This window comes from Filicampus tigris, chromosome 4, assembly GCF_054856515.1.
Source record: "Filicampus tigris isolate MCC_2025a chromosome 4, RoL_Ftig_1.0, whole genome shotgun sequence".
NCBI lineage: Eukaryota > Metazoa > Chordata > Actinopteri > Syngnathiformes > Syngnathidae > Filicampus > Filicampus tigris.
The window spans coordinates 5,212,078-5,224,219 of NC_141220.1; the positions used below are offsets into that span (position 1 = coordinate 5,212,078).

The following is a 12,142-nucleotide window of genomic DNA, read 5'->3' on the forward strand; positions in this document are numbered from 1 at the left end:
TGCATCCTTTCACGCACACACGAGGTGGTCTACCCCCAGTAAATAAGCAACATGTGTTTTTTCGTAGGCTCATTAAAAAAGCTGACTCCGGGATTTGAACGTAAAATCAGTCAATGTGGGAGTCACAAATGCACGGGAGGGGTATCTTGAATTTGCTTTATGTCCAAGCATGACACGGTTTTATGGTGGTGGGAGGATATGTTCTGAGGATATGTCGGGGCATGCCTGTACATGTGTGAGGTCAAAGGGAGGTCATAGAGAGGGATGGGTGGGGTGTTGGAAGGGGTAACCTGGCCTTTTAATCTGATACTTGTACAAAGTATCAAACCCCCTCCCTTCTGGACACCCTCTGCTGCTTACAGTGTGTGCGTGAAGGATGCTACCTTCACACCCATGGATGCGCGCTCCCCACTCCTCCTCCTCCTTCTCCTTCTCACTCCACATTCCTAAGGTAAGATGAAACACTATCTATTAAAACAAAACATAATACACATATCAAATAAAATTCAAACAAACCCGGGCATATACTACTTTGACCTTTTGACTACTTCACATAAAATAGTGACCCCAGGATGTACACTAGTTAAATTTTAGCACTTCCAGATGTCCGGAAACTATTAAAATCAAATATAATATTTATGACCATGACCTTTGATCTGAAAAGCCATAAATCAAGGCTTAGGTCAAAGAGTTTTGACAACTACTGACTCTGATTACTCTCTGTGGAGCATTTCACTCTTTATTTGAGTCCAGGCAAACATTATTTTATCTGTCTAGTTTTGGCAACAAAAACTGTCGAAATTTTTGTCTAGTTTTAGTCACAACAATCATTTGATCCTTTTACATTTTTTGTCAGCTGATAAGAGTGAACAATACCATTTAATCTAAAATTATTTCACATAACATTTAACCAAAACTGTCAAAAGTTGGTTGAGTTTTGTAGTCTGAAATGCAAACGGAAGTTTAAAATTATAGGCGGACCGGCCTATAGCCGATTACTATTTCTTCCGACCAGACCAAAAGGTGGAAGGGCACCTCGGCTGCAGGTGGAAGGCGATAAAAGAACTGGGAAATTTTAGTAAAATGCCCAGATATCAGTTAGCACAAATTCAACTTCACACACTATTATATCAACAAGTGGCTACTATCGCTGCGTGCTATAAACTAGTAGGTTAGCACGCATTAGTTTGTGGTCTGTTTAACGTTATTGTTGGAACGTTATAGCCGTTGGCTATGTTATAAATAATCACCACCAAGTTTTTGTTAACTTACCACAATGCTATGGTGAACTACGATGTGTCTTTTCAGGTTTGTCGTGTTTTTTCCTCACATTCCTTCCTTTCTACGAAAACAAACAAACGTTTCTTTTTGTCCACTTCAATATAACGGATATGTGTCCAAACATCACGTCTCTGCTTTCTCCCGGGCCCCATGCAAAGCATGGCCATCCATTAATGTTTTACATTAGTGGTTATTTTGCCGTAACAGGCAACTCGCCACCTAGTGTTATTTTGCTGTGAATCTTACGAAAACTTGGCCGACGGCAAGAAATCATATAATAGATTTTAGCCGAGTCTTTATTTAAAGCTGAAGTCAACCCAAACATATTTTTTTCAAGACTATGTTCCCAGCAGGCCCACTAGTTGAAACACGGCATTCTGATACATTTTTTGCATTTGTGGAATATACTTTATAAGTATATACGTAATATAAGTTTAGCAGCAAAATGCACTTGTTTTTTAGCCATCTCTGGGGATGGCCATTTTGTCTTCTGTCGACTAAAAATGACATCACAACTGCTCACAACGATCAATCACGGCTGACATGTTTTCTAAATCTGAGCTGTGATTGGTCATTGTGAGGAGTTATGATGTCACTTTCAGTCAACAGAAGACAAAATGGCCGCCCCAGAGATGGCTAAAAACTAGTGGATTAACACTTATTCCACAAACGCAATATTTATCAGAATGCCCTGTTTCCATAGTGGGCTTGCATAAAACATATACTTGGAAAAAAAAACGTTTGCGTTGACTTCCACTTTAATGAACTATATTTTCATCTCGTATTTATTACTCCATGAAAATTCATACATTTTTAGTCCCAGTTATTGTTTATTAATGGAGGTTTTAGTCTCGTCTAGTCTATTTTTCCAGTGAAAAATGTGGGTTGACGAAAATATTTTCGCTTAGTTTTCGTCAACAAAATTAATACTACTTGTAAAATTTGATTGAAAAAAAACACATGGACACATTTTTTAAGAAGGGAAGAATAAACAACTCAGATAATGTGGAAGCACAAGTGTGATGTGGGTGTGTTCAGAAGTAAGCCGTCACATTCAAACTCATGTTAAATGGGAGTCAACACACACACATGGGAGTCAACACCATTTCAAGTGCTTCTTATTTACCCCAAATGAAGTTCAGATGTTCTTGTTTGCTTTTCGTTTTTTGTTTTCATTCTCAAGAAGACTGAAGGTTTGTACTAACATAAGATGCTCTTTGTTATTGTTATACGTAATTCCAATCCAATTGACTGCACAATACACCCCATTTTCCCCTGAAGAAAACCAGCCTTTGATGATGCTGCTTCCACTATGTTTCCGGAAGGATTTAAGTGGGTCTTGGGAAGGTTATCCTTGTGAGGCCACACATACTGTACCTTGATACGCTAGCCTGATGGACCCTGGTTTGCTGTTAACGGGATGGACAGGCTCATTGTCAGACCATCTGTTTATGCACGCGTTGGCTTACTTCTGGTGCTTGAAATTGCCTGAGCTCATGTGGCAGCCATGATGCAGCAGTTTCTGAGCGATGAAGGCATTGATGCAATTGAAGCATTTGAGGACATCACGTTTCATTGCTTCCACTGTCTCCACTGCAAGAGACCCTGGTCGAGGTCTGGCAGGAAATTACTCTGGGGCATTCCCAGATGTGGGTACTTATAAAAAGAAAAGTAAATTCATTGATTGTTTTGAAGCTGATCTCTATAATAATTTGTGACTATTTGGATACAAATTGGCATTACAGTTTTTTTTGTCTCTTATTAGTAACAGTTAATGTATATATGCATAATACTAAGATCACAACAACCAATCTGAGTTTATGTAGAAAGTTTGAGTATGAATGTGTTGTGTTTCAGTCAATGAATGAATAAATCTAGTTCACAGACTGCAAGAGAACTGGAAATTTAGTTTTAATGGTCAGACTTGTCATTGCCACCAATACACACGTAATAGAAATCAAATCAAACCATGAACCAACAATGAAATGAAAGACAATAATTTCAATCACTTGCACTTGTAACAAACAGCGGGCTTTGCTTTCACTTATTCCAGACACAAATAACGACACTGAAAATTTGTAAATATGATAAGCCATAAATACCCTACGTTACCATTTCATTGTCAAAAGCGATTTGGTTATCGGTGTCATGACATCAAACAATAATGACAAGATACTCTCAACATTTGTTGGTTTGCACTTTTTTTTGCCACACTGCAGCAACAATTATGATTGGATACTTAACAGTTTGTAAAACAATCTGCAGTGCTGACAGCAGAATAGTACAAAATATGAAAATAAGTGAGATAAAAGAAAATTACCCCCAACTGAAATTTGAACCCCCCCAAAATTTGCCCTTGATTGGCTTGCCTAGTATATGGTAACAATATGTAATCTTTCAAGTGAACACACTTTGTGGTAACACGGTTCTTGATTACTTCTCTGACACCCCTAAGAAAATATTCTAACAAGATTCCACATAACTATTCCCAAAATTGCATTTGATAGCAACAGCAATGATAGAGCATTAGAATTATTGCTGCGTGCGTTTTGGATGTTTTCAGATTTCAGAAGCCCCTCTAACACAGTGAGGTTTATGCTGCTGCTGTGTTAAGTCATATGTTGTTGATTATGTCCAACATGCTTCAATGGCCAAGCCGACATGCAGAGGTGGCTGGTAACCAACACCTCAAGCGGCAGAGGAATGTAGTGACCGCATTTCGTATTATTATTACTCTATGTTATGCTCACGATTAGCTTATTTTCACCGATTGTAGCCAAAGAGGCGTAATGGTGTTGATTCTACAGCTGTATCCCCTGTACGTATATTTCGTTTGGTGACAGCTCATGTATGTTGCCCTCAAGCTAGTAAATGTGATGGCACACGACAACAGTTGTCATCGAACATAACCCCTGTAGCTCTACAACCAGAGCTAACAGACCATGTAGAGCAGAGATGTAGACTGAAATCTTGAATTCAGCTTCTCTTACTCTTTGGAGAATGCTGAGCACATATAAGTGCCACTTTGACAGTATGAGATGTAAGTCATATGCAGGGAAATGAGTGAGACTTTAGGGAAGCACAGACCAAGTGAGGACATTTTTAAAGGTGCACACGTGATACACGAACAAGATAAAACATTAGACAAACATGCAGTTAGTCACTTAGACAACCAATTGCGGCGCAGAACCACTTGCAATAAATACATGTCAACACCAAATTTTACAAGAAAAATAAAGCGTTTTTTCTCCATCACCCACACGTTTAGTGTTCTTTCATTCGTGTTTGCATGTGTGTGCGCGTGTGTGTGTGTGGGGGAGGTGTGTGTGAGTGTTGATCTGCTCATCAATTGTAGGTGATGCTTGGAATGCAATCACGTGCCTGTTCACAGAAATCACTGGACAATTGAATTAGTTGTTTTGCCTTTACAAAGGTAAGCTATTTTTGACTGACACTATTCGAGATTTACTTTAACATTCAAATATTTAGTGTGATTGAATGACTGCAAGTCCAGAGGGTAGTCTACCTTCTTTGATACATCAAAAGGATAATAGAAAATATATGGATGAATATTTAACAAATGAACACCTCTTCAATAGTGTCAGTATAGAAATAAACATCATCAATGTCCCATGGGCTGGGAGGGGCCAAAGGGGTCGTGTGCTGTGCGAGCTGTACGGCGGTTATAGGCGGGGACCTTGGCGGTCCGATCCCCGGCAACAGAAATTAGCTCTTGGGACATGGAATGTCACCTCCCTGGCAGGGAAGGAGCCCGAGCTGGTGTGTAAGGTTGAGAAGTTCCGACTAGATATAATCGGGCTCACCTCCACACATAGCTTGGGCTCTGGTACCAGTCCTCTCGAGAGGGGTTCGACACTCTTCCACTGTGGAGTTGCCCTAGGCGAGAGGCGCCGTGCAGGTGTGGGCATACTTATTGCCCGCCGTCTCGACGCCTGTACATTGGGGTTTAGCCCGGTGGACGAGAGGGTAGCCTCCCTCCTCTTAGGGTGGGGGGACGGATCCTGACTGTTGTTTGCGCTTATGCACCAAACAGCAGTGCAGGGTACCCACCCTTTTTGGAGTCCTCGGAGGGTGCTACCTACGCCACCTGGGGACTCCATCGTTCTACTGGGGGACTTCAATTGTCACGTGGGCAATGGCAGTGAGACCAGGAAGGGCGTGATTGGGAGGAACGGCCCCCCCGATCTGAACCCAAGTGGTGTTCAGTTACTGGACTTCTGTGCTTGTCATGGATTGTCCAGAACGAACACCATGTTCAAACATAAGGGTGTCCATATGTGCACTTGGCATCAGGATACCTTAGGCCGCAGTTCGATGATCGACTTTGTAGTCGTATCATCGGATTTGCGGCCACATGTTTTGGACACTCGGGTGAAGAGAGGGGCGGAGCTGTCAACTGATCACCATCTGGTGGTGAGCTGTCTCTGATGGTGGGGGACGATGCCAGTCCGACCTGGCAGACCCAAACGTATTGTGAGGGTTTGCTGGGAACGTCTGGCAGAATCCCCTGTCAGAAGGAGTTTCAACTCCCACCTCCGGCAGAACTTTGCCCATGTCCCGGGGGAGGGGGGAGACATCGAGTCTGAGTGGACCATGTTTCGTGCCTCCATTGTTGAGGCGGCCGATCGGAGCTGTAGCCGCAAGGTGGTCGGTGCCGGTCGTGGCGGCAATCCTCGAACCCGGTGTAGGGATGCTGTCCAGCTGAAGGTGTCCATCTGGGCCTTTTTGGCCTGCAGGACTCCGGAGGCAGCTGACAGGTACCGGCTGGCCAAGCGGAATGCAGCTCTGGCGGTTGCTGAGGCAAAAACTCGGGTGTGGGAGGAGTTCAGGGAGGCCTTGGAAAATTACTTCCAGATGGTTTCGAGGAAATTCTGGTCCACCATGCAGCGTCTTAGGAGAGAAAAGCAGTGCACCATTAACACTGTTTATAGTGGAGATGGGGTGCTGCTGACCTCAACTCTGGACGTTGTAGGGCCGGTGGGGAGAATACTTCGAAGACCTCGTCGATTCCACCGACACGCCATCTACTGAGGAAGCAGAGCCTGGAGACTCTGAGGTGGGCTCTCCTATCTCTGGGGTTGAAGTAACCGAGGTAGTCGAAAAGCTCCTCTGTGGCAAAGCCCCAGGGATGGATGAGATCCGCCCGGAGTTCATAAAGGCTCTGGATGTTGAGGGGCTGTCATGGTTGACACGCCTCTACAACATTGCGTGGACATCGGGGACAGTGCCCTGGATTGGCAGACCGGGGTGGTGGTCCCCTTTTTAAGAAGGGGGACCGGAGGGTGTGCTCCAATTACAAAGGGATCACACTCCTCAGCCTCACCAGTAAGGTCTATTCAGGGGTGCTGGAGAGGAGGGTCCTTCGGAAGGTCCAATCTCGGATTCAGCAGGAGCAATGTGGTTATCATCCCGGCCGTGGAACAGTGGACCAGCTCTACACCCTCAGCAGTGTCCTCAAGGGTGCATGGGAGTTCGCAAAACCAGACTACATCTGTTTTGTGGACTTGGAGAAGGCGTTCGATCGTGTCCCTCGGGGAGTTCTGTGGGGGCTGCTACGGGGTACAGAGCCCCCTGATAAGGGCTGTTCGGCCCGTGTACCACTGATGTCAGAGTTTGGTCCGCATTGCCCGCAGTAAGTCAGATTATTTTGCGGTGAGGGTTGGACTCCGCCAAGGCTGCCCTTTGTCACCGATTTTGTTCATAACTTTTATGGACAGAATTTCTAGGCGCAGCCGAGGTGTCCAGGGGGTCCGGTTTGGAGGCCTCAGTATTGCATCTCTGGTTTTTGCAGATGATGTGGTACTGTTAGCTTCTTCAAGCCGCGATCTCCAACTCTCGCTGGAGTGGTTCGCAGCCGAATGTGAAGCGGTTGGAATGAAAATTAGCACCTCCAAATCTGAGACCATGGTCCTCAGTCGGAAAAGGTTGCCGTGCCCTCTCCAGGTCGGGGGTGGGATTCTGCCCCAAGTGGAGGAGTTTAAGTATCTTGGGGTCGCGAGTGAGGGTAAGATGAAATGGGAGATCGACAGGCGGATCGGTGCAGCGTCTGCTGTGATGCGGACCCTGTATCGGTCTGTTGTGGTGAAGGAGCTTAGCCGAAAGGCAAAGCTCTCAATTTACTGGTCGATCTACGTTCCTACTCTCACCTATGGTCATGAGCCGTGGGTCATGACCGAAAGAACAAGATCTTGGATACAAGCGGCCGAAATGGGTTTTCCTTCGCAGGGTGTCCGGGCTCTCCCTTAGAGATTGGGTGAAAAGTTCGGCCATCCGGGAGGGACTCAGAGTCGAGCCGCTGCTCCTCCGCGTTGAGAGGAGTCAGTTGAGGTGGTTCGGGCATCTGATTAGGATGGTTCCTGGACGCCTCCCTGGTGAGGTGTTCCAGGCATGTCCCACCGGCAGGAGGCCCCGAGGATGACCCAGAACACAATGGAGAGACTATGTCTCCCGGCTTGCCTGGGAAGGCCTTGGGGAAGAGCTGGAAGACGTTGCTGCAAAGAGGGAAGTCTGGACTTCCCTACTGAAGCTGCTGCCTCCGCGAACCGACCTCGGATAAGCGGAAGATAATCGATGGATGGATCATCAATGAAAAGCAGCTATGAATAATAATACAGAACTGACTCTAGTTATAAAAACATACTGTTTGGCAAATCTCTGGCAAAGGTGTAGGTGCGATTTAGCCATTCATTTAAGTAAGCTTTTAAAAATGTGTACTATTACTTATTTAATGATCATAATTGATTCTGCCTTAAATGTATCAGTCTTTTCCAGTCAATAGAACTGACGCAGGTAAACATTTAACTAGGACACAATTAATGCCATTTGGACAAGCTATGTGTTAGCTAATTGTAGTGTCTTTTTTGCAGCACAACACAAATGTGCCTTTGTTTTGTTGCCACTGAGACAATTCCAAACTTCTGTTGTCACTTTGTAAGGTCAATTCACATTACATATTCAACACAGAGCATGTGGATTAATGATCAATTACATCATGTGACTTGTGTCTTCATATTGAATGTGCACATATTTTAATTAGTGTAGGAATATTCTTTTCACATATCAACTCAAGATCATCCAATCCCTGATCCCGGAAACAAACAAAATCTTTCTCATTACACACTAACTGATCAGCCTCCCAAAACACACATTGTCAACATAACAAATAAACAATAGAACATGGCATTTTGTATTGGAAAAGTGTTAGTTGCTTCCATCCTTGCTTTGGAAAGAAAAGTGCAGTAAGAGTCGATTGGTGCTGCCAAGACTTCAACATCAAGCAAATACAGTATGTCTTAATTTAAATGCTTTCAATATTGGACCTCAGGTCACCTCACTGGAGAATTTTCTCTCGTGTGTCAGGCAATTTGAGGGCAACCATGCCGCCGCTGACCAGCGCAGCAAATGACAGCAGGATGGGAATGGCCTTGGTGATGCCCACAAAACTGGCGAAGATAGAGCTGCCAAGAACCGCCGCCAGTTTACAGAGAGCATTCAGGACACCAAAGGCCGTTGCCCTGGGATACAGACAGATGTAAGAAGATTTTTTGTCATGCAAGCTTAAAGGAGAAGTCAACCCAGAAATTGTATTTACAATAATATCTACTATGCACCACCACAAGTCTAAACACAGCATTCAGATTTATATTGTGTTTGTGAAATATGAGGTCAGCAGCAAAAGCCACACATTTTTAGCCATCTCAGGGGGGCGGCCATTTTGCCACTTTGTCGACTGAAAATGACATCACAGTTGCTCAGGGCTCAGGTAACGACCAATCACGGCTCATCTGTTTCCTGAAGCTGAGTCATAGTTGGTTGTTACCTGAGCCTTGAGCAACTATGATGTCCTTTTCAGTTGACAGCAAGTGACGAAATGGCCACACCCTGAAATGGCTAAAAACGGGTGAATTTTGCTATTTAAATCATATCTCACAAACACAATACTAATCAGAATAGATTAATATAAAAAATAGATTCATGTGTTTTTGTCATGAAGTAGAACTTGTAATTCCCCCCAGAACCGCTGTGGCCAAAATGCAATGCCAGACAAAGAAATCAATTGAGCACTATAATCCTGGTTGAAACAGAACATTCGTAACACATATCAAATCAGTTCCACAGATACTCCCCTAGTGGAGGTGAACAGTATAGTGACCACACAAGATCAATCTGATTGGATGCTGATGTCAAATACTTTATGGTGATTTATTGGCATAATTCAATTATTTCCCTGTCCTTTACCTTGCAGGGAAAAATATAACTGAAATGAAGAAGCATTTCAACCTTAAAAAAAAAAACATGTTCTTTTGAGTTTGAATCATCTGAGAACTGCTACTACAGTCAGGTCCATAAATATTAGGGCATGGACACAATCTTTTTGGCTTTAAACACCACCACGATGGATTTGAAACAAACAAGATGAGTTTTAGCTGCAGACTTTTAGCTTTAACTGGAGGTTTGTATATCTGCTTCACCCTATTTAAAGAGGGAATCAACACAAACAATTATTTCAAGAATATGTTATATGCAGGCCCACTAGTTGAAACACGGCATTCTGACTAATATTGCGTTGGTGGAATATGAGTTCAGCAGCAAAATCCACCCGTTTTTAGCCATCTCAGGGGGCGGCCATTTTGTCACTTTGACAGGAAATGACTTCGCAACTGCTCAGAGCTCAGGTAATGACTAATCACGGCTCAGCCTCAGAAAACAGGTCAACCGTGATTGGTCGTTACTTGAGCCCTGAGCAACTGTGATGTCATTTTCAGTTGACAGAAGTGACAAAACGGCTGCCCCAAGAGATGGCTAAAAACCGGTGGATAAACTCTTGGCTATCAAAATGCCTTATTTCAACTAGTCGGTTTGCATAGAACATATTCTTGAAAAAATATGTTTGCATGACTCCCCCTTTTAAGAGACCAAAAATAATGGGACAATTGACTGCTCAGCTGTTCCGTGGCCACGTGTTTTTCCTTCATTATCCCATTTATGAGAAGCAGATAAAAGGTCTAGAGTTCATTTTAAGTGTACTATTTGCATTTACAATCTATTGCTGTCAACTCTTAACATGAGATCCAAAGAGCTGTCACTATCAGTGAAGCATGCCATTATTAGGTTGAAAAATCAAAACATACCAATCAGAAAAAAAAGAAGGTTTGGCCAAATCAACTGTTTGGAACATTCTTCAAGAACACACTGGTGAGCTCAACAATACCCCGAAGACTATCAAACTGTGGCGGCTGCCCAAAGAATATTTTCCCCGGTGAAGAAAAAACCCTTCACAACAGTTGGCGAGGTCGAGAACACTCTCCAGGAGGTATGCATGACAGAAACAAGAAGCTCTTGTGAAGTCAGTGCTCTGAGTAATTGACAATCATGGTGGAGAGCGTAAAATCATCCAAAGTGCAGGCCCAACTTTACCAACGGGCTTATCTGGACTGGAGTAGAGGCCTACATTATTCAAGGGCCTTTTAGAATTAAAATAAATACATAAATAAGTAAAATCAAATTTGTTGATTTTCCTGTCAATCACTTAACATTCTTGGCATGAGATGACCAACTTGCAGGCGATGCTGCAGCGCCGTGGCATTATAGTGTCTTAAAAGTCTTAATAGTTTCATGTTATTCTGCCACTTGTTGAACTTTCTGTCAGTCACTTCCCCACTGCAAAAGTTGACGAAGAAGTCCGCTCTACGGGGTCTATAGCCTCATGCCAATGGGCCTATCGGAGGGCATTAAATTCCACATTACTCTGCCATTTGTTTATTTATCATATCACGCACCTATCACATATCCATACGATAGACTTCTGACATCATGTGCCTGATCCCTGCGTGCATTTGTTTACGCAGCCAAGCTAACAGGACCGTAGCGACGGCAGTTTATCCGTCCATATTCTGTCCAAGTGAATTAACATCTCACTTTGATGAAAAGGACATAATGAGCAAGCTGGACAGGTTGGATATCACAGATGCGGCAGGAGTGAGTTTTCAATTATCACAACGGCAGATGGGGAGCACTACCCTGGGAGTCCTTGCCATCATACAAAAGCTTGGAAGGTTACTGGCTGTGTGTACTTACAGTACACGGCTTTCATCTTTGAGACAAGCATACTGGCAGGATCAACCAAGTGGCTTCGGAGCCAGGGCTGGCTGGCGGGTGGGGAGCAATGTGGGCGGGCGGAGGCCGGCCGGGGCTGGTCGGCCTTGCTCGGAGGGCATGGGAAACGCGGTCTCCACAGGCGGACAAGGAGGGGATGCCGACGCAGGGCGTCTCAGCCTCGCTGTAGAACGGGCGCACACAATGGCGCTTGCGGCAACCAGAGATGGGTAATCCAGGTCTAGAAAGTAAATACCCTGCCACAGTTTGGTTTTAGCCACAGGTGCTTCTACTCAACCGGCAGGTAGATGAGCTCAGTTGATTAGAAGTACCTGTGGCGCAAGCCAAACTGTGGCAGGGTTTTTACTTTCTGGACCTGAATTTCCCATCTCTGGCGGCAACGTCCAGCGCTGGAGAAGCCATTTGCCTGAACGCCGGCGCTACGACTTAATTGGTTCTTCTTTTGGTAGCCTGTAGAATGCTTGCCCCTTGTTTTGCCGCCACTTTTTGTGGCACCCCGGTGCACACAAAAAGGTGTCTACCATTGTGTCGTTTTCCTCAAATTAGCGACAAGTTTTCTACCTTGCCAAAATGGCCGTGTTTGTATTTGGCGCAAGGTATTGTGGGATGCGTGACGCCAACGTTCGGAGCGCTATCATGTTTTGCACTTTATTACTATTTAAATAGTATTTTGAGCAGAGGTGGGCAGTCCGTCCCTGGGCTGGACCGGTCGGACCCTCCTGCC

At 44.4% G+C, this 12,142-nt stretch overlaps 1 protein-coding gene across 1 annotated transcript in view; it reads right to left on the reverse strand.

Annotated features, from left to right (window-relative positions):
- Positions 1-3,175: 3,175 nt before the first annotated feature.
- Positions 3,176-12,142, reverse strand: part of LOC147148270 (synaptic vesicle glycoprotein 2B-like) — a 53,204-nt gene continuing 44,237 nt past the window's right edge. The window contains exon 15 of the mRNA XM_086028255.1: positions 3,176-8,816. Coding sequence (XP_085884381.1) covers positions 8,633-8,816 — 184 coding nt within the window. The 3' untranslated portion in view covers positions 3,176-8,632. The remainder of the gene's footprint in view (positions 8,817-12,142) is intronic.